At 52.4% G+C, this 23,047-nt stretch overlaps 3 protein-coding genes across 6 annotated transcripts; 1 reads left to right on the plus strand and 2 right to left on the minus strand.

The window, feature by feature from the left end:
- The first annotated feature begins 542 nt into the window (after nucleotides 1–542).
- On the plus strand, nucleotides 543–9,053 carry LOC4815324 (xenotropic and polytropic retrovirus receptor 1). 4 transcript variants are annotated; one of them, XM_015186219.2, is made up of 7 exons: nucleotides 543–561; nucleotides 5,284–5,423; nucleotides 5,497–5,895; nucleotides 6,016–6,991; nucleotides 7,059–7,228; nucleotides 7,283–7,416; nucleotides 7,488–9,053. In XM_015186219.2, exons 2-7 carry the CDS (start codon nucleotides 5,355–5,357, stop codon nucleotides 7,762–7,764), a joined length of 2,025 nt encoding a protein of 674 aa, XP_015041705.1. In that variant the 5' UTR covers nucleotides 543–561; nucleotides 5,284–5,354; the 3' UTR covers nucleotides 7,765–9,053. The 4 variants fall into 4 exon arrangements, with proteins under 4 accessions (XP_015041705.1, XP_015041706.1, XP_015041707.1 ...); XM_015186220.2 differs by lacking the exon at nucleotides 543–561 and adding an exon at nucleotides 2,947–3,047; XM_015186221.2 differs by lacking the exon at nucleotides 543–561 and adding an exon at nucleotides 2,959–3,403.
- On the minus strand, nucleotides 612–2,716 carry Ada3 (transcriptional adaptor 3). Its single transcript, XM_001354795.4, has one exon. The coding sequence runs from the start codon at nucleotides 2,554–2,556 to the stop codon at nucleotides 871–873; it is 1,686 nt and encodes a 561-aa protein (XP_001354831.4). The 5' UTR covers nucleotides 2,557–2,716; the 3' UTR covers nucleotides 612–870.
- Dhc16F (Dynein heavy chain at 16F) lies at nucleotides 8,899–23,047 on the minus strand. The gene is made up of 26 exons (XM_001354793.4): nucleotides 22,131–23,047; nucleotides 21,903–22,047; nucleotides 21,484–21,834; nucleotides 21,316–21,411; nucleotides 21,121–21,251; nucleotides 20,481–21,055; nucleotides 19,999–20,409; nucleotides 19,532–19,922; nucleotides 19,181–19,457; nucleotides 18,508–19,122; nucleotides 17,986–18,438; nucleotides 17,092–17,915; nucleotides 16,435–17,029; nucleotides 16,217–16,366; nucleotides 14,918–16,157; nucleotides 14,677–14,856; nucleotides 14,328–14,594; nucleotides 14,079–14,264; nucleotides 13,655–14,004; nucleotides 13,445–13,586; nucleotides 12,242–13,245; nucleotides 11,994–12,174; nucleotides 11,180–11,934; nucleotides 10,045–11,113; nucleotides 9,503–9,973; nucleotides 8,899–9,438 (listed from the first exon to the last, which is right to left on the minus strand). The coding sequence occupies exons 1-26, from the start codon at nucleotides 22,987–22,989 to the stop codon at nucleotides 9,082–9,084; spliced, it is 12,075 nt and encodes a 4,024-aa protein (XP_001354829.2). The 5' UTR covers nucleotides 22,990–23,047; the 3' UTR covers nucleotides 8,899–9,081.

Raw genomic sequence — 23,047 nt, forward strand, 5'->3', positions numbered from 1 at the left:
ACCAAATATTGCGTTTGTGACGGGATTTATCCAAAGCATTCAATGCATTCGCGTAGTACATATGTACATACAAATGCCAAGCCACTGCACCGCGGCCAAAACGAAGTACAACACACAGCCACAACGAAATATCTAATTATGTAGATACATATATTCATCCACCCACCGCATCCACCTGGTACCAGTGGATGTTTACTGTATGAAGAACCTTAACGCTACCTCATACCGAATTGTATTTTTGAGACTGCAATAAAATTAAGCGATGCGAGTATGTATTTATAATCTGATTGCGTTTCCGTTCGAACACCATAGAACGGAAGGAGGGCAGTGTACACTGTGCACTGTTTGAATTTAATTAGCCGCAAGATTGGTGGGGGGCTTATCGAACCAAAGGGTAAACAAAGATGGGAGCAGCTTCCGATGCCGGAGGGCGAGCGAGGCCTCTTCGCTGGCCCTGTCGGTGGCATCAAGCTCAAAGCTCAGGCAGCGTTCGCTGAGCGCGGTGTGGTACATCCGAAGATACAGATACGATACAGACTCTGCAGATCTCTAGATAAAAGGGTAACACTCTTTATTGCCTTCGCGATAACTAAAGCTATACAGAAAGTGTCGTGTGTGTTTTTGTGTGTGTGCAAGTGGAAGTGAATGAGAAGGAGTATTCTTTTAAGCTATATATAATCTACATGAAATCAATATATAAATATGTATATATAAGTATATCTGTATGTTTGTTAATGTACAATCTGTCGGAGCCAAGAGAGGGGGAGGGATTCAGAAACATTGCAGCTGCAAGAGGACATCTCCTCGATTTTGCCCGATTGCCCGATGCATGGCCACCAGCTGGCACCAGCTCCAGGCCATGCCCCTGTCCTACAATTTTCCGTCCATCGAAGAGGAGGAGGGGCCAAGGGGCGGCAGAATGCTCATGCGCTCTAACTGGTCGGCCAGAATGCGCTGCTCTTTGGTGAGGCGTAAGATCTCCTGCTTCTCCTCGACGGTGTGTCCCTTGCGCTTCGCCCGATACTGCAGCATTCGCTTGTAGCACTCGAGTATCTCAGTGTCAATCATGTCAAGCTTGCGCTTGAGCTCGATGCGCTTGATCTCGTCGCTGGCCGCCAGCCGGAGGCGCTTCAGCTCCTCGCTGTTGAATGTGGAGACGGTGCTGATTTCTGCCGTGACGCGCTTGATCTCGTGCAGCACATCGTCCGTGTCTTCGGGAGGAGCACAGTCGCTGGCATCCATCAGGCCGTTCTCCAGCAGCTCTTTCTTCAGGCGCTGCTCAATGCCTACGCCGTGCTTGAGCATGGAGAGGGGTCGAAAGTTGCCGATGGCTGCAGGAGCTCCCGAGTTGGCGGAGGATAGGTGCGAGTGGGAATGGGAGTGCGAGTGGGAGTTGTCGTTGCTGCTGCTTGTGGTGCTGTTGCTGTGCTCCCCCACAGCCGCCTGCTCGCTGGGCAGCGTCAGTAGGGACTCCTCCATCAGGGCTGTAACAAGCCGCTGGGTGAGGGGACCCGTGATGCTCTCCTCCACCATTCCGTCGCCCTTCTTCACCATGGCCGAGGCATTCTGCGATTTGACGCGCGATCCGCCTGGCTGCAAGGCTTTCATGTCCTCCAGCGCCCATACGGTGGAGTAGTGAGGCCCCAGAGTGGGAACAGGCGGCACCAGCGGGCCGCGATACTGCTCCAGGAGGTCATCGATCAAACGTAGATCCTCATTGGTCACCGGCATGCAGTACGGCTCCACCGAGAGCCAGAACTTGTTCGGCATATCGTTCTTTGGCATCGCTAGTTTCGGCAGCTGCGGCAGCATGGGCAGAATCAGGTTCGACGACGGCAGAAAGTCCATGCTGTCGTCAGTGTGCACAGCCATTGGACTGTTCTTCGAGTGCCTCGATGAGCCGGACGGGCCGAGGCCGCCCTTCAGAATGGTCATCGATGAGTGCTTCTTGCGCACGCCCGTCGGCTCGTCTCGCTTCCGCTTGGCCATACTCGACGAAACGCCCGATGGACTTCCCAACCCGCCGCTGGCGCCGCCTACTCCTATGCCCAGCATGGCATTTAGCATGGCGTTGTTGCTGGTGCACGGCGGCGATCCAGGCACGCGATCGAATTTGCGACGATCGTTGCGCTTCTCATCCTTGTCCACACTGTCGTATTCGGCCTTGAGGACGCGCGCACGTAGAGCCACATTCGAGAGTAGCTGCTCCAGCTCGAGTTGCACTGCATCCAAATCTTCGGCCGACAAATGGTCATCGGAAGGTCGCTGTAGGGCTGCCGACATGGTGGGCAGCTTCTTTGGCATATCTCTGGTACGGATCAGGGGTATGATGACACCGCTGGGCGTGAGAAACACCTCCGACTCGGCTGCGGCAGCCGCAGATGCGCCCTTTCCGCTACCACTGCCATTTACGGGCATCTTACCAGCCACGCCGCCAGATATTGCCATTCCAAAGGCACCGCCGATGTTTCCACCAGAACCTCCACTGCCGCCAACGATTCCAGCTCCGCCACCACCGAAATGGGCCAGTTTCATGTTCTTGAAGGTTGTACTCATGGTCGTGTCAGTGCAGTAGCAGAAACTGCCTTGATTTGCCTTCAAAAATTTTTTGTTTTGTTTTGTTTTGCGTGAAATGTGAAATTTCTGCCCGAGTCGTACTTTGTTTGCGTCAGTTAACAGAGCGTCTAGCAGAGTGCGTCTAACAGCACTGAGAGAGCAAGCGATATTTTACAGCATTACATGCCGATATTTCACCATTAATTTTTTTTAGCCTGCTACGTAGGGGTTTTTTAAACTTTTAATAGCAAACTACGCTCTCTTCCGCGGTTGCTCTATCACTGTAAATAATATTTGTAGGACAGACGAAACCAGTTATAAGTAACATGTTTGTTTTAGTCGAAATGCGATATTTTTTGGGTTGCGATATTTTGGTTCGCGATTCGCGATATTTTGTTTTAAATTCGGGAAGAGACGAACGACTGCCACTGCACTTCTCCCTCCAAAATAGTTATAATTGTCCCAACAGAAATACCCGCAGCAGATATATGGTACAAGTGCAGTTGTGGGCTCTTTGTTGTTGTTATTCCGTCGTAATGGTCGTCTGCTTCGTGTGCAGGTGTTCGGGTGTGCGCGCTTCCCTATGATAAGCATTCTACTTAATAAATCAGTGTCTGTTGACAATTAGTAATGATTGTGAGTGGATCAGGTGCCTGCTGAGAGACATCCATTCGTCCAACAATCCGTCTATATATATAGCAATGAGCTGCTGCAACGAATTCTGTACAAAATTCGGATAGAGCTCCTCTTCTACCATTGGCCATTGCCACTCTTTGCAGCGCTGCCCACTGCACTGTAACTGCAAGCTGCAGCCGAAGCAGCATCAGGCAGCAGCAGCAGCGTATATGTATGTACATATGTCATTTTATGTAATTGAAAGACTATTCCCCTCATTCTTCGGTTAATCTATGGCTAAATGGCCTTCAATTGGTTTTCGGTTTTCCATCAATTGCTTAGAGAAACGCTGCGCTGGCGCTCTGACCCACTGTCACTCATCGTTTGAATGAATCGCGTATCAAGAACAAAAACAACGACATAAACCAACAAAAGCATCATCAAATTTCCAGATAATAAGGAGACAGACTTTCAGAAACGACTTTCGGACAATTCTGCTCAGTTAAAAGTTTTTGTGTGTGCCTTTTTTTACTTTCGTGTTTTGTTTTTATTGATCAAATATTTGCGTCGTTTGCGTACGTGTGTTTGTTCGTGTGTGTCGATGTGTCTCGTTTGTTGGAGAGGGCGGAAGGGGGAAGCGGCGGGTGTGGGGCTTTGTGTGTCAATTTTAGTTGCTTCTGCTGCCGCCGCTGTTGTTGCTACGATGGCAGCACACACATGTTTGATACGGTTAACTGTATAACTGTATCGTTATCAGTGGCAATTAAACCGCCCGAAAAGGAGAAATCTGTAAACAAGGGGAGAGGGGTGCGGAGCGATAAGGGACGAGAGCACTCTGTTATGCATTGTTCGGATAACTGTTTAAATCCCGCCTTTAAATCAGCAAGCTGAATGAGAATCGATGATCGATCAGCTGTTACTATTCGACGAGTGCTCTAATCAATCAGCGTCGCAGGTCTATATTTAAACACCACCATTGACCATTGACGTTAATTGACCAACAGACAGCGGCTTCCACAGGGGGCTGACTGAATGACTGACCCTGCCATCAATTATCACCTCCAGTGTTAAGCCCACTCTTTGTTCGCTTCGCTTCGCGTTCTCTCCGTTCAAGAAGAAGAAAATTAAGAAGAAAGGAAGGGGAACGGACTGAAGCGTGCACTGGAAGGAAGTAAACCGATAACGGGACTCCATCCTCCAATGGAAGGGGGGAGAATGGGAACGAGAACGGACTCCAGCCCCCGATAAAAATAATTAAAAACAGAATCTGACTCCTACCCTGCACTCCACTATGGGAAAATGGGAAAATAAGAGCAGGAACTGTAGCCTGCTGCACTAGAAAGGGCTCTATCCTCCGCTGCCATAATAGGTGGGAGATCTATGTAGCTTCCACTGGAAACAAAGGGGAATGACCACATAAACGGTACTCTAGTCTCCACTGGAGTTAAGGGAGATATTGGGAATCGGGAGCTTGGTCGCAATATTTATTCAATTGATTAAAATGTTGCCATCTTTCGAGTTTATTTTTATTTTTTTTGTTATAGTGTTTGCCTTTGCGACGAAAATTTTCCAATTTACTTAGCTTATTATTCGGGCCACGTTAATGAGATACTACACAATAATTCTGTAAAGAGATTGCGGAGGGGGGCTTATCATTCGCGGTGCACACACACACACACAGACACACGTACGTAAAGGAAGGAGTAGGAGTAGGAGGGGAAGTCATTGCCGGGGCCAATTGTGGGGGCAATCGTCCGATTGAGGCGTTTGTAAACCAATTTGCTTAAATCGCTTCTAAGCAAATAGCCCAGTCCCCCCAGATACTACGGATTAGATATATGTATGTGTGTATGCTTGATCACGGATAGACATGCCCCACCCCCATTAGTATGGCCATCGGGGCGTTAAATTGCGTTTACACTTGAAAAGAGACGATCCAAATGGCTGCCACGGAACTCAGGGACAGTGAAAATACCTCCAGTGATATTAATGAAAACTGAAGATGAAACTGGAATAATATATAGGGAATTTATGAATATAGGGAATATAGGGAAATCAAAAGCAGAGAATATTTCCCCTAAAATTATGCCTCCTTTTTTTTTGCACTTGCAGACGCATTTCCATTGAGGAAGGAGACAATCCTTGGAGTCAAAACTATAGGCAAACCCTAAACCGGCGGAGCCATGAAGTTTGCCGAGCATCTGTCGGCGCACATAACGCCCGAGTGGCGCAAGCAGTACATCAACTATGAGGTGAGTCATCTTTTAATCCATCATTCGAGAGGGGAATCCCCAAATGAAACGAAACTCCCGCATTACCTCGTAGGAAATGAAGGCCATGCTGTACTTGGCCGTCGAGGAGGCCCCCTCGGTGGAGAGTGTCGAGGATGATGTGCTGAAGCGTCACTTTGCCAACTTCGACGAGAACTTCTTTCACTACTGCGACAAGGAGCTAAAGAAGATCAATACCTTCTACTCGGAAAAGCTGGCGGAGGCCACACGCAAGTTTGCCAATCTGAATGCGGAGCTAAAGACCTGCATCGAGGAGTCCGAGCGTAGTGCCAAAAAGTCAAAGGGACAGAAGCGTCTGGCCGCCCTGCCCGATCGCAAGGCCCGCGAACTGAAGTTGGCCTTCAGCGAGTTCTATCTGAGCCTCATTCTCCTGCAGAACTATCAGAATCTGAACCACACTGGATTCCGCAAAATACTCAAGAAGCATGACAAGGTGAGCACTGACCTACATTCCTTTAGAGTTGCAAGAGCAAGAGCCAGAAGCGACTCTTAGCACCGTGAACCTTGACCATCTCTGACCCCCAAATCTTATCTTCTCTTTGCGGCGGCGCAGCTGTTACGCGTTGATACTGGCGCGAAGTGGCGTCAGGAGTACGTGGAGGCGTCGCATTTCTTCACCAACAAAGACATCGACAACATAATCAATGAGACCGAGACGACGGTCACCGGCGAGCTGGAGGGCGGCGATCGCCAGCGGGCGATGAAACGGCTGCGCGTACCGCCGCTGGGGGAGCAGCAGAGTCCGTGGACCACCTTCAAGGTGGGCCTCTTCTCCGGCAGCTTCATTGTCCTGGGCATTGTGGTGGTGCTCTCGGCTATCTTCCACGAGATCAGCGGGGAGAACCTGAAGGTCACATTCCGCCTCTATCGCGGCCCCCTGCTAATCATCGAGTTCATCTTCCTGATCGGCGTGAATATCTACGGCTGGCGGTCATCGGGGGTCAATCATGTGCTCATCTTCGAGCTGGATCCACGCAACCATCTCTCCGAGCAGCATCTCATGGAGCTGGCGGCCATTTTCGGTGTTGTGTGGACGCTCAGCATGCTGAGCTTTCTGTACAGCGCCAGTCTGGCGATTCCGGCGTTTATCAATCCGCTGACACTCACCCTGATCATGGTGCTCTTCCTGGCCAATCCGTTCCATGTGCTGCATCACGATGCCCGCTTTTGGCTGTGGCGGATCACTGGACGCTGCATCTCGGCGCCATTCTTTCACGTGGGCTTCGCCGACTTCTGGCTGGGCGATCAGCTCAACTCTCTGGCCACCGCCATACTGGACTATGAGTATCTCATCTGTTTCTACTTCACCAACGGCAACTGGTCGGAGGCCAAGGATGCCTCCATCTGCATGGAGAAGGACTACATCATCCGGCCGATTGTCAACTGTCTGCCGGCATGGTTCCGTTTCGCCCAATGCCTGCGACGGTATCGCGACTCGCGGGAGGCTTTTCCCCATCTGGTGAATGCCGGCAAATACTCGACCACGTTCCTGGTCGTGATCTTTGCCACCCTCAAGTCGTTCCACAGCCGTGAGTTTACATCTAAAGATCTGCAGATCTTTCTGTCTAATTTCTAATCTATTTACTCTGTTTTTAGAGAACTATGCCAGCACATTCGACAATCCGTATACCTGGCTCTGGATAATCGCCTCGATAGTGTCCTCCTGCTATGCCTACACGTGGGACATCAAGATGGATTGGGGCCTGTTCGACAAGAACGCCGGCGAGAATACCTTTCTGCGGGAAGAGGTTGTCTACTCCTCGACGGTGAGTGTCCCTTCCCCTTTTAAATACAAAATGAATAATTAATTTCGGTTTTAGGGCTTCTACTACTTTGCAATTGTTGAGGATCTGGCCCTGCGATTCATTTGGGTGCTTTCATTTTATCTGACAGAGATGAAGATTGTTAGCGGGGATATTATGACCTCCATTACGGGCATACTTGAGGTCTTCCGGTACGCACAGATGATTATATGGAGGGAAACCATTGACCATTAATCATTGCGCTCTTCTTTGTTTTTTGTAGTCGATTTGTGTGGAACTTCTTTCGATTGGAGAACGAGCATCTAAACAATTGCGGCAAGTTCCGAGCGGTGCGTGACATTTCGATTGCGCCGCTCGATTCCTCCGATCAGGCGCTCATACTGCGGATGATGGATGAGTCGGATGGGGTGATCAATCGCTACACGAAGACGAACCGACCCAAGCCGAAGAAGATCAAGGATCCGGAGAAGCGGAGTCTCCTGCAGCCGCGCGGCTCGATGCCCGATCTTCGGATAGATATCGATAGCAAAAAGTTATAGGCAGACCTACGCCAACGCCTCGACCACATTGTGCTTCCCATTGAACGATTTCTGAGAATGTGGTGTTACGACTCCGGTCTAACGATAATTCTAATACTATTATCGACCTTTTTTTTGTTCATCTTTTTTTTGTGCCCATTGTTTAGCTAATTTGTACTATACTATACCCTATTTTACTTAGGTTACGTTAAGTGTACTTAAACGAAACGAAAGGAAACGGAAACGTAAACGTAAACCCAAACTTAAGCGCGAACACGCAAGAGAACGAAAGAAATAGCGAGAGATATGTCCAGCAATAACTAGTTTTTAAGAATATCCAACTAATTTAGCATTCCATTTACCCGTTTGCTAATTAACAAAGGAACCTCCTACAACCTATTGTAATCCATATACCTAACCATTCCCAATTCATGATTTCAAGCCAAATTTCGGAGAAGATGCGGCAGTATTAGTACTTAGAAAAGGCGAACAAAACTATATAATCCCCAACCAATCCAATCCAATTTCCCCGCCCCTCAAAAAGACATTCCTTTATCTATCAGATATATCGTATATCGTTTGCCGTTAGTCAATTTAGTTATCTGTTAACCCGTTATCTGTTATCTGTCTATCCCCAAAAAGTGTTTCGTTTTATATACAATAACTGCAAGAGATCAAAGGAAACCAAAAGAAATATTGTATATACATACATATATACTGCATATATCGCGTATATCGGTAAAGTCTGTGTCTGTGTGTGTGTGCTGTTTTTGGATAATTCTGAATGAGGTGGAATGATAATCTAGTGGTTTACTATAGTTCTCGAAGGTTATTTTTGTTACAAAAAATTAATATTAATATTCACAAGAAAAAAAAACAGACTTGGGAACGTGCAACGTTTTGTATTGTACTTATACATATATCGTATGATATAACATACTATATCTTATATTCTAAATGTAAAATTAAGAGATTTTTCTCTATTTTTTGTTTGCCATAAACTTGCTCGCATTTTGAGCTGCTGCTCCCTCATTTGTATCGTAGATTAAATATTCTATATATAATCGAACAAAAAAGCGAACCAAAAAGGATATGTCTAGACGGATAGTACTAGAGATGGTATATAGCCTCTCCCGAAACAAAGCCCCTCGATCATAATCTTAAGAACATTTATTGTACATAAAACACACACGACACACACACACGCACACACACACACACAAACACACACAACAGCATGAGAGAGAGAGAGCGCATGCGAGTAACAGAGTAACAAAATAAACGACGCCCCAGGGCGATGCAGCAAATAACATAGACAAAGAGACTCCCCGCCTTCCTTTAGGAAACATTCTCGACGACAGCCGAAACAAGGGCTGTGCCACGCATCACCCAAAACTCGGGATCATTGTGGCTGTCCAAAAGGATGGATAATACGAAATTCGTGGAGTGGCCGGTGGTGGAGAGGACACCGGATCGTTGCTGGGTCTTGTAGAGCGGCGCCTCGTATCGCACCTTCGGTGAGATCTCCAGACAGGGCATGAACCGAACGACGGGTAGGCGGGTGTACAGCTCCCCGAATTTGGCATCGCATAGGCCGCCCTGCTTGAGGTCCCAGCGGGCGGCCTCGATGAATATCCCGTGGACGTTGATGACGGCATCGGTGCATTCCTCTATATTGCCATACAAGGGTTCGTCCTACAGGGCGGATACCAGAGTATATATAGGGAAGGGATCCTTTTTAGAGGAAAAATACACTTACACTTCTGCTCGCATTGTGGGCCTCAAAGAAGTCCTGCTGCACCAGCTCCCGCTCGACAATGTCAAAGTCGATCTTCAGCGAATCGATGGGCAGCACCCGGCGTCGGGCGTACGTCTGCAGGACGCCCGTGAGGAAGGACTGGGGAAAGAAGAAGCCACTAATCCAGTAGGAGCGCGGCGCCCCGTTCTCCGCCCAGTGCTGGATGAAGTCGATGCGTCGCTGAAAGTCCGTGATATAGTTCGGCAGCGGCTTGACCGAGAGGAAACTCCGCTTGGCCCAGGAGGCCGGCACCAGGTTGGCCAGCAGCGCCTTGAACACGTTCTCCAGTTCCTCGGACATCACCACTAGACCCTTGATGGCCTTGGCCAGATTCACCAGGCTGTCGTGGACGATGCCCAGCGCAATGTTGAAGCGATCGATCTCCTGCACCAGCACCGTTGTCAGCGACGGCACCTGTCCCTTGCTGTCCAGCTGCAAGTAGAAAGATCAGAAATATCTGCTTCATGTTGCATCCACGAGAGGGAGGAAACTTCACAACCTACCATCGAGAGGGTGTCGTGGATGGGCTCGCGCTTGATCTTGCTGATCAGGGCCTCTTGGATGCGGGCAATCACCTGTAGGCAAATGTCATTCTCCGCCGCCTGACCTTCGTCGGCGGATGAGCGTGGCTGGCCCAGCAGCAGGGTGCTGATAAAGAAGTCCGTCTCCTTGGTCTGAAATACGATATTGGCGTTCTGGTTCATGCCAAAGATCTCCGGATCCTCCAGTACCGGGAAGCCCTGCACAAAGGTCGTGTACTCCGCGAGCGTCTTCTTGCGCGGATCCCGATAGTAGGCGTCGCCCCGACAGTACTTATACTCCGGCTGGATGATGCGCTTCGACGAAAAGATCATGAGCACCGTGCGCAGACAGCGGAGATCCCAGTAGTCGGTAACACGGCCGCCCCAGGTGATCTCTCCGTTGATGTAGAGGATCGCCTCCCACGGTATGTCGTCGGCAACCTCGCGATCGATGAAGAAGTCGAGCGTCTTGAGGCCGCACTCGCGATCGCTCTCACTGAACTCGTACATGATGTTCCAGCCGAGTGGCCCGAATTTGCGACGCTCCAGTAGCACCGCATGGAACATGCAGAGCCCAAAGACGATGGCCCTCCAGTTGCCGTTCTGGATGTGCTGCTCGAAGAAGTCGCGCTTGAGGTCAGCCAATGCTCCAATCACATTCGCCTTGATCCCCTTGGGGGGCTCGTTGGTGATCTTCACCGAGTTCTGGAGCACGCTGATGGGGAACTCCTTGATGGGCATAGATGAGAGGAAGAGTCGGAATTCGGGATGCGATTTGGTGATGCCCAGCGACAGGTTGCGCACAATCGTCTCCAGGGTGCGCATCCACGAGGTGGCCAAGTGGCAATTCTGCAGGAAGACCCAGTGGCCCATCCGCAGGCTCTTGTCAATCAGATTCTCGGCCACCGGGCCCTGGCCCTGCCCCAGCGATATCGAATAGTACTTTTCCGTGTACTGCATTTGAGTCGTGAACTTCAAGAAGCCCGACATCGGATCGGAGCCCGTGGACAGCACAAAGATCAGCGGCGTCACCTCGGAGGTGTCCAGGTAGCTGCCAAGAAAGGGAGCATCATTAACAAGTGGATCGAACGGATAGCAATGGAGGGTGATAGCTTACACGGCGCTCAGTTGTGTTCCCGTGGCGGAGACCTCGGTGAAGTACCGGCCAACGGTGGCATGCAGATAGCTGACAACATTCAGCAGGAATCGGGGCTTCCGGAAGATGGCGATGAACATGAGCTTGTGGAAGATGCGCAGCCTCTTGTCCCACTTGTCCGTGGGCGGCTGTTTTGTTTTGGCAAAGTCGAAGATCTCCTTGTTGTCCTGCAGCTGTAGGAAGAAGGGCTTTTCGATCTCGCTGCTGAAGCCCGAGAACGTGTCCGGAAAGTTGTCCTCCAGGTAGATGCAGGCATCCCACTCCATCTGGCTCAGCTTTGTGGTCGATGGTTGCTTTTTCGGCCGGATATTACCGACGGCGCCGCGAGTGAGGAAGCCGAACTCGTCATCGGAGACGCGCTTCTCCTGCCGCTCCACGGACAGGGCCAGCAGGAAGCTGAAGATGATTTTGTGGTTCTCGAACAGGCCACGCGATATGTTGTCATAGATGGCCTTCAGTTCGTCCACCATGAGGACGGAGATGCGCACCTCCACGGTTTGCACGGGGTGCTCGAGGCGCAGGACATTACAGAAGACCTGTGTGAAGTACTTGAGGCTGTACTGGTACATTGGATCGATCTCGGCCAGCCCAGCCACCACGAAATAGAGAATGGCCCCGCGCGAGGCTAAAATGCGGTAGCGTTCCCGCGAGGCTGTGATAATCTTCTCCGTCTCCTCGGTGTCGACCAGGCGAGTGGCAATGATGAGGGACGTTTCCTGCCGGCAGAAGAACGGGTAGTTTGGGATCTAAAAGAAGGGATTATCACGGCACGCACCTTGGCATCGTTGAGGGTCTCCACCAGCTCCTCGTCATCGAGGATGTTGCCCTCTGAGTGGAACAGCAACTTCAGCACTTTGTCCTCGAGGCTGAGCAGCTGCTGCTTGTCGGCATTGATTTTCACCACCAGATCGTTGCGTTGCGCCTCCATGGCAGGCAGCTCAATGGCCACAATGTCGCTGGAAAGAGGGAATGGACCTTACATAGAGCAAGTGGCTTTGGGGGGGGAGGGGGATGGATACTCACGCTAGAAGCTGATCCTCGAGGCCGCTTTCGGTGACCAGGAAATTGACCAGCGTCACATTGATGCACACCTCGGGCAGGTAGTGGGGATTGGGCAGCTTTGTGGTCATGTAGAGCTTAAACTTCTCATCGTAGTCGATGACCTGGTCGCCCAGCTTAAGATAGATGCGTCCCTCGTGCTTGTACGTCTCCCGCTGGAGGATGGGCCGCAGGGCCGGATCGATAGTCTCGTCTATCTCCTCGAGCAGCACCGGATAGCCCTGGCGCACGCTGTTCTCCAGGATGCGCATCATGGTTGAGTCGGTCATCTTTACCACTTGGAGGTTGTTATCCTTCTCCATGTTGCGTATCCAGCGATTGGCCTGCTCCTGGGGATCGATCATCAGAGCCCAGCGCAAGGCGCGCGTCGCATAGATGCCATTCTCGATGGAGATGTTATCCTTGGGCAGCCCGTCCACATTCCACTGCCGCATCTCGTACGCATCGCCCAGGACCTTCAGCAGGTTGAACTCGCCGCTGGAGGGGATCTTATTCTCGCGGCACTTGCTCACCCACAGGGCCCCCATGTCGCGCCGATACTCGTGCGAGAATGCGCCCATATAGGCCACACAGGCGGCCGCCACAAGCACATCCCCGGGGACACAGGCCAGATCAGCAGTCAGCGATTTGACCGTCTCCCGCCAGCGGACCTGTTCGTCGGACAGGGCGGAGGTGAGGCGACCGGCGCGATTGATGCGCCCGTAGGTGAGATCGACATTGTCCTGGATCACCTGGAACTCGCGCTGTTTCTCGTCGAGGCTGTCGCGCAGCGTCTGGATCTTGGCCTCGACGGCGGCCAGCTCCTTCTGCTTCTGCCGGAGGACGACCATTACCTCCTTGAGCTCCGATTCGGCGGCCTCCTTGCGCTTGATCTTTGGTTCCACCACCTTGTAGACCTTCGAGAACTTGTCCATCGCGATCACCCACATGCTCACCGATTTGGCCACCTTCGAGACCTTTTCGAATTTCTATAAAAGATAATATTGGGAGAACAGAAGCATCAGCCAAAGACGGGATGGATTTATGGGTTTTCAACGAAAATTTAACAAAATCCACTGACAAAATCGTGTACCATAGAAATGGGCGTTACTCGTCTTACTTTTGTCTTTGGATTTGGTTAAGGATGGGACTGAGACAGATTAGTCGCAGAACCGAAAGAGTACTTACGGCTGGATTGAAGTCTTTGTGATCGATGTACTTCTTGACCTTCTTCAGGACATCGTCCTTCATGTGCTCCTTGTCGTATTCGAACAGCCGCTTGATGAAGTTAATGTCCGCCATAATGGCCTTGGCCGAGGCCCAAGTGGGTCTGCAAGTGGGGGAGAGTCCCTAGTATCACCACTCTCCCTCTCTTTCTGTGTCGAATATGATACTCACTTGGCGCCCAGTAGGATGCACACGGCCTCCATGCAGAACTGCACCAGCGCTGGCGGCGTCGTGAAGGACTTTAGCTCATTGATGTCCGCCTTGGTGAGGCCCTTCAAGGCATCTTCGGCCTCGCGCAGTGCCGGCATTGCAATCTCCAGATCCTTGCCAGCATCCTCGGATATGGCCTGGGCCACGGCCGCCTTCTCCTTGGCATTGGCCTCGTCCTCCATGACGCCCTGCTTGACGGTGTCCGCCTGCTTGGTCTCCGTTGTAAGATTCGCGAGCAGCGACTTCATCATGTCCGATTTCTCGTCCAGCTGGGGTACCATCACCTCCAGCTCCTTCTGCATCACAGCAATCTGTGGGGGGAGAGAACACACGAGTGGGATCTCCGTTGTGCGAGTACGAGGTAGCTGCAGGTCCAGGGACTTACCACTTCGTTGGTCTCCAGTAGCTTGTTGAGGCCATTGGCAATGCGCTTCCGCTTGGCAATGATATCTTGGTTCTTGGTCTTGAGCAGGTTCTGGTAGAGCTTTAGCAGCTCCAGGTAGCTGCTGGGCGTGGTGTAGTAGTGACGTTTCATCTCCTTGTAGAAACGCACCGATGCATCCTCCACGGTCTGCAGAAGAACACATAACAGATTCGAGATCACAGATCAGGCGATAGCTATCCCATCCCCTACCTTATGCATGAACACTGTGGTGCTGGCCAGGGAGACGCGATCTTCCATATTTGGGGCAATCTTTGTGAGCAGCCCGAGGGCCACCGAGTAGAGGGCCTCCGTGGGCCAGCTGGTGAACCAATCGATGGTCGTGCAGTTGACCAGCGAGGGGAACATGCGGCAGCGCCGTCGGAAGGCATCGCCCACGGGACTCATCGACATTACCACATGGAGATTGTTTCGCACTCGATTGATGAAGAACTTGTAGATGTCGTCCCGGGTGCAGGTCTAACCAGGAATCAGGATGATCCGTCAGTTATCATACGAATGTAAATGGGAATGGGCGGGTCTCCTCTATCCCCATACTCACCTCAGGCTTTTGTACTTCGTTGCAGGGATCGCGGGCATCCAGAATGACCTTCTCGAATTCGTCGCCTTCGAAGAGATTGGGCACCTCGCCCGAGTTGAGGATGTTGTTAATGTCCTCCAGGAATTCCTCCTCGACGATCTGGCTGTCGATCATCAGGAAGGTCACCGGATGGTTATCAATCTGTGGGAAGATCCAAAGAGTATAAGGCTGATGGCATATCCCGGGATAGGGATGGACCTACCCCTGCGATGCGGTAGAGGACACGCAGATCCTCGTGGAACGCATTCAGATCGTAGTTGCGCCGCATCTCGATCTGCCAGCAGTTGTACTCGTTGACGTGGGAGGCCAATCGTGTGAGGGACTGCTTGCCCATGCCGGCGATGCCCACCAGGAGGCCGTTGCCCCGATCGCTGCGCAGGAGTCGGGCCAGCCGGACGGTGTGCTCCATGGCGTCCTGGAAGAGGATCAGCTTCATGTGCTTGCCCACGGCCATTGAGTTGTAGTCCACGATGTAGTCGTTGAGGACACTCTCAAGCTTAGAATGATCCTTGATCTCGTCGTAGATGCGCTCGTTCTTTGGCTTGCCAAAGATCATAAAATCACCGAAGAGGATCGCCGGCTCGTCGTCCTGGACTACCACGCGCTTGAAGTGCAGCTTGCAGACATCCTTCATGAGGCTTTTGAACAGATCCTTGTCGTCCTGGTTGATCAAGCGATCGTGAAAGACGCGCGTCGTCTCGTGGTAGAACAGTCGCAGGATCTGGCTTTCCATATTGTAGTGAAGATTCGTGGCCTGCAGTATGCCCTGAATGCACTTGGACAGATCCCGCAGATTGAAGATGTAATGAGAGCGATCGGGAGTCGGCAGCATCACGTTGGCCACCCGCATGTAGACATCCACGCAGGCAGTCACCATCGGCTCGGAGAGAGCGCGTATAGCGCCGGAGAACGAGCCCAAGAAGCCCAACAGAATGCCATTAAAGATCTGGGTGAGGGTCTCCTCGTTGGGTTTCGGCAGCGAGAACAAAGCAAAGTGCCGCACAAAGCGGGGTGTGAGCGGATTGCGACCGCCCCCGGGCGGGGCACAGGCACAGCCCAGCACCACATCGAGGATCTCCTTCCAGAATAGCTTCTCCCTGTCGTAGAAGCCCTGGAAGTCGAGAAACTGCCGCAGCAGCTCAATCGCCGCCTGGCTGCCATACGTGTCCAGCTTGGGCATATTCACATCGTCTACAAAAATGATCACCGTCTTGCCAACGGGCGCCCCCAATTGGGTGCGCTTCCGCTTCTCCAGCGGCCCCTCGATCATCTCCTGCGTGCGCACGCTGCTCGTCTGCGCTGAGAAGTTGAGTATCACTGGGATGACCTTGCCCTCGGACAGACGCTTCATGCAACTGATGGCCAGCACTGTCTTGCCCACGCCCGTCTCCCCCGTGAACATCACGGGCATGTTACGTTTGAACAGAAGATCAGCCACATAGCTGGGGAGGAATGGAATGATAGATTACCTCTATGAAGACCTCTAGTGGAGGATGTTTACCCGTATTTGGTGGTGTCCACTGTCGGTACCTGCATGTCGTAGTAGGAGATCTGCGAACTGAACTGGAACTTGGGCATTATGTCCAGCCATGAGCCCCAATCGCGGTTCTCCAGATCCACGCGATAGTTCCACATTGAATACTTGGGCAGGCTATGGTAGATTGGATTTTGGATATGGATTTTATCTCAATAATGTAAGGATTTATCTTTTGGTCTTACTCCATATTCGGATGTTGGGAAATGTTGCGGGACCATTGCTCTTCGTAGCCTACTTTCTCGGCATCCTTGAGGTTCGAGGCAATCGACCAGAGCACGCTCCAGGCAAAGATCTTCGTGAGCAGCTCCTTGGCCGGCTCGTCACCCAATGCCGACCACTTGATGGCCTCCACCTGCGATGAGATGAGGGCACAGCAGAGACGTACCTTGGCATTGGTCACCTGGTGGATGGTGTACACCGCTCGCTTCCGCTCGATCTTCAGGGCCTTCTCGAAATTACTTGTGAACAGTTTATAGAGGAACTCGGCCAGAGCGGGGGGAAGCTTCTGGCGCATCTCCACCTCCCGCCAGGTGTCGATCAGGGGCAGCCAGCCAAGATCGGCGGGGTCCACGTAGACCATGCCGCACCGCGAGACGGTGGCGGGGGAGGCCTGCAGCAGGTCCTGCACCTCGAACAGCATGTGGATCCAGGCGGTGAGCTTGATACGCTCCGAGTTGGCGAGACACAGCATCTTGTTGTCGTCTAGGACCGTGTTTAAGTTCTCAATCCATACAGCATCCACTGGGCCATCGCACATGATCCACTGATGGATTTCATCTGTCAAAGATTCAGTCATTCGGTTAGAATTCGAAGGATGTAAGGATTATCTACTCTTTCACCTTCTACATTGACGGCTGTGCGCACGGCCAGTCCCAGCAGTCCGTCCTGCCACTCCAGCGTCTTGGGATCGACAAAGCCGTACAGCTCGTTCATGGACACCGCCTTGGGGTTCATTGTCTGGATGACAACGGGTCGGAAGTTCGGGTCCTGCACCTCCATCTCGAAGAGCTTGCCCAGCGCAAACTCCAGAGCATGCAGCACGACAGACTTGCCACCGCCCGTAGGACCCACCAGCATCACGCCCCAGCGGACGCACATCGTCTCGTACAGCTGCAGGCATTTGCGTATGGTGGTGGCCACCGGCTGGAGGCTCTTCTCCCGCAGACCCATCAGCAAGCACGCTTCAAGATTCGGATGCTGCGAGTCTGGGAGCTCCACGCCCGGAAAAAGATCGCTCAGAATGCCACGGAAAAGAACGGCATCGTCGGCGAGGAACTTGGGTATATTGGAGTCACGCAGGGCGGCGATCAGGGTGATGTCCTCGCGCTGATCGGGCGAGGCACGCTTCAGGGCCCCGGCCATGACCAGCACTGACTTGACGGCTCGCATGCCGAAGTCGTAGTGATTCTGTTGGCTGAGCTGCTGGCTGCAGAGCTGGTACATCTGGACCATCTTGCGGGCGAGAATTTTGGGATCCTCGAAGCCCTCCGAGTAGAGGATCACTTCGGAGATCAAAGCATAGTCGGGCACCATCATCGAGATGGGGCGGAAGAGGGCCTTCAGATTGTCGGGCAGCTCCGTGCGTCCCGCGTATCCCGGGTTCATCGTGATGAAGACGCAGCACGAGCGATTTATCTTGATCTCGCGACCCTCAAAGACGAATCTGGGGAAAAGGGAGAGGGATTAGCTGCTCGTCCGTAAGGACCACCTGATTTGATCTGCTCTGCTCTTACCGCCTTGCCCTCATGGCCTTGGCCGTTCGGATGGTGATCAACTGCTGGGCAATCACGGACAGGACCTCAATATCGATACGATTGAACTCGTCGAAGCAGCACCAGGCACCGCACTGAGCCAGACCCGCGAAGAAGCGGCCCATCATCTTGTAGTCGAGGCCATCGGAGCAGTTAAAGACGACGCACTGCTTGGCCAGCGCCTTGGCTAGATCCTTGGTGGTCTCCGTTTTGCCTGTGCCCGCTGGCCCCGCGGGCGCCCCACCCAAATCCATCTGGAAAGCGCCCATCAGACAGAGGTAGCAGCGATCCGTGAGTGGTGTGAGGACCAGGACACCGCCAGCGCCCAGATATTCGTAGTAGTACGGAATGTTGGCGGCCGCCATGCGGGAGTACACGGTCTCCGTTTCGTTCGCCCAATAGAAGCGCAACATCTTTAGCCAATTGAAGTCGGTGCTGGTGAAGGAAGTGAGGAGAAGAGGGTCTGAAGAGAACGGATTCGTGCGTTGATTCGTTTGAACTTACGGCTTGCACACCTCCTTCTCGATGAGCATGCGCACCGAGTCCTTGGCATGTACATCGATGGTGATCAGCGCGCAAAGGATCTTCCGCAGCAGCGAGGTGATGCTGCGGCGTGTGAGAGCCGCCAGGGCGCCCAGATCTTTCAGGCACTTCAACTCAAATTTGGCCATCTTCTCCAGAATATTGGCTGGATTCTTCTCCTTGTTGTCGAAGATGCGATGAATGTCGGCGGCCCACTGAACCTGGGAGACGGTGAGCACCACCTGATTGGGATGATCCTGGAACCACTCTTCCCGCTCCTTGGCCAAGTAGCACTGATAGCCGAAGCGCATGTACCGCTTCACGGAGACAAACATCGCCTCCTCCACCTTGCTGAGCCACTCCTCGACGGCGCCGCGCGCCTTCAGGCCCTTGCCAAACTGCAGCTTCTCGCCCTCGGGCGACAGGTAGGCGATGATATCGTTGGTGGCCACCACCTTGTCATCGCCACTGTCCTTGGAGCCAAACTCCAGGCGGTAGATCGCATCGAAGCACTTGCGCAGATGCGGCTGCACGGCCTGTGGTATGCGGGTCTGGGCCAGAATCTCCAGAAGTTCATCGTTGGACAGGAAGTAGAATCTAATCGGAAGAGGAGGAAGTGTACTCCGCCTATCCACGGAACGCGACGGACCCCTACCTGGGAAAGACCACACGTTTCACCTCCAGATAGGCCTCCAGGCCGCGCGAGATGAGATCGAGCAGGCGATTATTCTCCACAAGGGCATCGTATACCTCCACACTGGACATAGTGGGCAGCGCCAGGGAAACTTTCTTGGCCTGGCGGACAATCTCCTTGAAGCTCTTGTCCACTTGAAAGAACATCTTGGCCTCCTGGGGCAACTGGCGCTGAATATCCGCCGAGGCGAAAATAGCCTCCAGGTAGATCCATGCACCCTGACAGTCCATCCAGGCCTCTAGAGGAGAGAGAGAGAGAGAGAGTGAGCGTTAGGTGAAGATCGAGGAATAGAAGCAGAGGTGGGTCTCTCACCGAAGGTCTTGCCAAATTGATCCATGTCCGTGATCCATTCATCCACCTTGTTCTTGATGGGACCCACAAACTTGGAGGCGGCTATCGTATTGATGTTTACATTGGAATCGTCGAGTATCGCCTGCAGCTCCTCGGTGCCGGCCAGAATGAAGACATCCTTCGCATCGTGATGGGAGACGATGGACAGTTCGGTCTCCTTCCAGATCGATTCGATGGTCTTCAGCAAATTCTCGAGTTGCATTTCGCCGGTGGCTTGCGAGGAGATCAGCGTGAGGGCCTCGCCAATGGCCTCGTCATCGAAGGCGTGCACTTCCTCGTAGGTGTCAATCACGATGTCCTTCTCCTGGAAGAATTTGCGGCCCAACAGCTCCTCGATCTCTGTCCAGTGGCGCTGTGACAGACAGAAAAGCATAGCATAAGTGTCCAAGGATGTAAGCAACTAAGGGACTGCTGTCCCGGGCACTCACAGCTCGGAGATTGGGATTACGCAGATATCCAATGACGGGGAGTTTCTCCTTGAACGCCTCGGCAGATTTCTGCAGCACCGGCACAATGTTGTTCTCCGGAAGATACTTCTGGAACTGCAGGCAGTTCTTGATCGTTTTCGAGTTCAGTTCGAGCATGTCGGCGACGACCAACGTGTTGAAATCGGCCGCCAGCCATTCGGCGAGAGCCTCCTCCCAATCGTTCATTGTCTTGTATAGGTTCTGCCGCATTCGTATGTCGTAGAAGGCCTGGTCCATTTCCTCGTACATGGTCAGATCGATGCGAAACTCCTTCTGGTAGCCGATGTACTCCTCGGCCCGCTCCTTGCACTGACTCAGGTGGTCCATTAGCGCTTCCAGCTTGTTGTTAACCGAAATCAGTTCGGATTTGGCCTACCGGGAGGGGATATCCAGAGGGGTAAGGATAAGGATACGGATACGGGTACGCCCCGGATAATACTCACATCCAAGAGCCACGGTTCGAGGGCCTCCACAGCGATCTCGTGTATCTCTTCCTTGAGCGCAAAGATGTCATCCATCATGACCTCCTCGAGTAGATTGATGAATTCCTGCCGCCTCTCTTGAATCTCGTGCAGTGTGTCCTTGGTGCGATTCACATAGTCCTCGGTGTCCATGTAGTCCTCCTTGCGGTCGTCATCGATCGGTATGGAAAAGTCCTTGATGATCAGCAATAGATCGTGCACATAGTCGATACCATTGAATATCTCATCTAGCTCCGTGTTGCACGTGTCCAGGAACCGAATATGACGCACAATATCGAGCGTTTCCTGCGGCTCAAAGCAGATCCGGCCGAAGAAGTCCTGCCCCTCCTCGTACAGCCGCGTCGTCTCTTGCTCGGCCAGCTTGGGCAGGTACAAGGCCAGGACGTTCTGCAGCCGCTGACATACCGGCGTCACCGCATCCTTGAAGTTTGTCTGCGTCAGCTTCAGCAGTCCCAGGTACACATGCTCCAAGATCCCGTCCAGGGCTCGCACATTGTTGCAATACCGATCGCAGTAGTTGCGCAGCATTGTCAGATCTGTGAAGATACCGATTGATCAGATCTTCTGGTTTTGATATTTTTCCTTGGAAAGGACTGCTCACCCCGTTCGCTGCTCAATGTTTCAGGATCTGTTTGGGTGTCGATCTCGAAGTTCTCGCGGATGTCGTGGAAACGGTTCGTATAGATGCGAGCCCGATCGAAGGCTTTTCGGAGCAGATAGAAGATATTTTTCCTGTGGCAAAGTGTGCATCGAATTGCAGATGAGTGCGATCCTATGGTATCGGTATCAGGCTTACCGATTGAACTGGAAATTGACATCGGCGCGAAGCAGCCAATTCAGATCGGGAGCGCCCTCGTACAGCACCTCCTCCTGACGTCCCATTATAGATGGCCTGGGGAGATCGTGAAATGAGAGAACAATGAAATATCAAATACATTCGCTCCGTTTCAAGACGGGGACTCACTGTGTGTACTGTTTGAAGTACTGGTCTGTTGTAAATGGGCGAATTTCCAGGACTGTTTCGAGTATCAGGCCGATGATGCGCTGAAATATGATCTTGATCACTTCCTCCGAGGGCTCGATGTCGATGCGATCGGGCAGCAGTCGCAGCATCGCCAGGAAGAAGGGATGCTGCGGACTTTCTGCTGGCCGCTGTCTCTCGACCCGCTTATCCGTCCGACTGTGCCTGGTAATGTCCGCCTCCGTTGGCCCCACCGCATCGTGCACCTCGAAGGAGTGGGCCAGATCCTCGAAGCTCTTGATGGTGACGCGGTACAGCATCTGATAGACCATCATGTCGGAGTATGTCAGAAAGCTACGGAAGTAGACGAAAGGAGAAGTGAATGTCAGGTCGGATATCAATCTATCAATGGGAGCCCATACTTTGTCAGGGTCTTGCAGAAGGCTCGCTTGCGTGCCCGATCCATAAAGCTGTGTGACTCCCGCATCTTCTTCATCGATGGATAGTAGTTGACCTCATCGTCCGGATAGAAGCCACGCGCCTGTATGGCATCCGTGCAGGCGCGAACTGTCGATTCATTTAATAAGGGGGGGGGGGGGATTCATATGTTATATTGGGTATGGGGACTCTGGGTACTCTTCCTCACTCACATATTGTAACGCCGAATTGTGCACGAAAGTCGTGAAAGATCCGATGCAGCTGCTCGTAGATGCGCATATGCGTCTCGAGGAAGTAGAACGGATGCCAGTTTTCAATTTTGCTGATATTCACGAAATTTAGACGCTCCATTTGAACGATCTCGGCGCGCATGCGTAGGATGGCCCTGGCCAGCTGTGGGATCACAATGAAGAGGTTGTTGTGCAGGTAGTCGCGTGCCTCGTTCAGCTTGCGCCATTTGATGGTCTTCTCCCACACCTTGAAGCCCTTCCACAGCCGAAAAATGGAGAACGAACGGATTTGAATGATGCTGAGGAACTGGACAAACTCCTGCTGCCACTGGTCGAGCGGCGTGAAGAAGTTCTCCGAGCAATGCCAGAACGTGACACCGTGCCGCGTCACCGTAAAGAATGGCTCGTACGGATCCAGATCCTCGTACTCCACCTCCCGCAGACTGTACGGCGTGAAGAACTCGCTGTCGTGCGGCAGCATGTAGTCCATGTACACGAACGCGTCGTCCTGCCTGGCCCGCATCCGATTGATCACCAGATTGAGATTCGGTATCAGCGAGGCGCCCGTCGTAATCTTGGTGGTGCTGGGGCTCCGAGACCTGTGGCCGATGCTGCCCGCCATCGAGCCCGTTTTCTGGAAGTTGAGTCGCGTCTTCCGCGACCTCGACCTCGAGGTTGACATTCCACTCAGGACAATCGAGCTGTTTAAGTCCTGCACGTTGCTCGACTCGTTGGCTTCGTCGACGTAGGATACGACCAGGTTGACGGCTGGCTCGCTGCCAGCAGCTGAGGGGATCGTCGTACCCGAAACCGTCCCCGGAATGGGAATCTCCTTGGACATTTTTGATTTCGATGAGAAGTCTCTCTATGCTGGCAATAAATTGATATATATTTTATAC

The sequence above is a fragment of the Drosophila pseudoobscura genome, chromosome X (assembly GCF_009870125.1).
Source record: "Drosophila pseudoobscura strain MV-25-SWS-2005 chromosome X, UCI_Dpse_MV25, whole genome shotgun sequence".
NCBI lineage: Eukaryota > Metazoa > Arthropoda > Insecta > Diptera > Drosophilidae > Drosophila > Drosophila pseudoobscura.

What these genes read in the sequence shown, in the direction of transcription:
- Ada3 (XM_001354795.4), bottom strand. Translation starts at nt 2,556, where the DNA reads ATGAGTACAACCTTCAAGAACATGAAACTGGCCCATTTCGGTGGTGGC.
- LOC4815324 (XM_015186219.2), top strand. Translation starts at nt 5,355, where the DNA reads ATGAAGTTTGCCGAGCATCTGTCGGCGCACATAACGCCCGAGTGGCGC. An exon ending in TACTCAAGAAGCATGACAAG is followed by an intron (nt 5,896 to 6,015) that starts GTGAGCACTGAC and finishes GCGGCGGCGCAG; the next exon opens with CTGTTACGCGTTGATACTGG. An exon ending in AGGTTGTCTACTCCTCGACG is followed by an intron (nt 7,229 to 7,282) that starts GTGAGTGTCCCT and finishes TTTCGGTTTTAG; the next exon opens with GGCTTCTACTACTTTGCAAT.
- Dhc16F (XM_001354793.4), bottom strand. Translation starts at nt 22,989, where the DNA reads ATGTCCAAGGAGATTCCCATTCCGGGGACGGTTTCGGGTACGACGATC. An exon ending in GTAATCCCAATCTCCGAGCT is followed by an intron (nt 19,923 to 19,998) that starts GTGAGTGCCCGG and finishes TGTCTGTCACAG; the next exon opens with CGCCACTGGACAGAGATCGA. An exon ending in TGCATCCTACTGGGCGCCAA is followed by an intron (nt 13,587 to 13,654) that starts GTGAGTATCATA and finishes CCCCACTTGCAG; the next exon opens with ACCCACTTGGGCCTCGGCCA.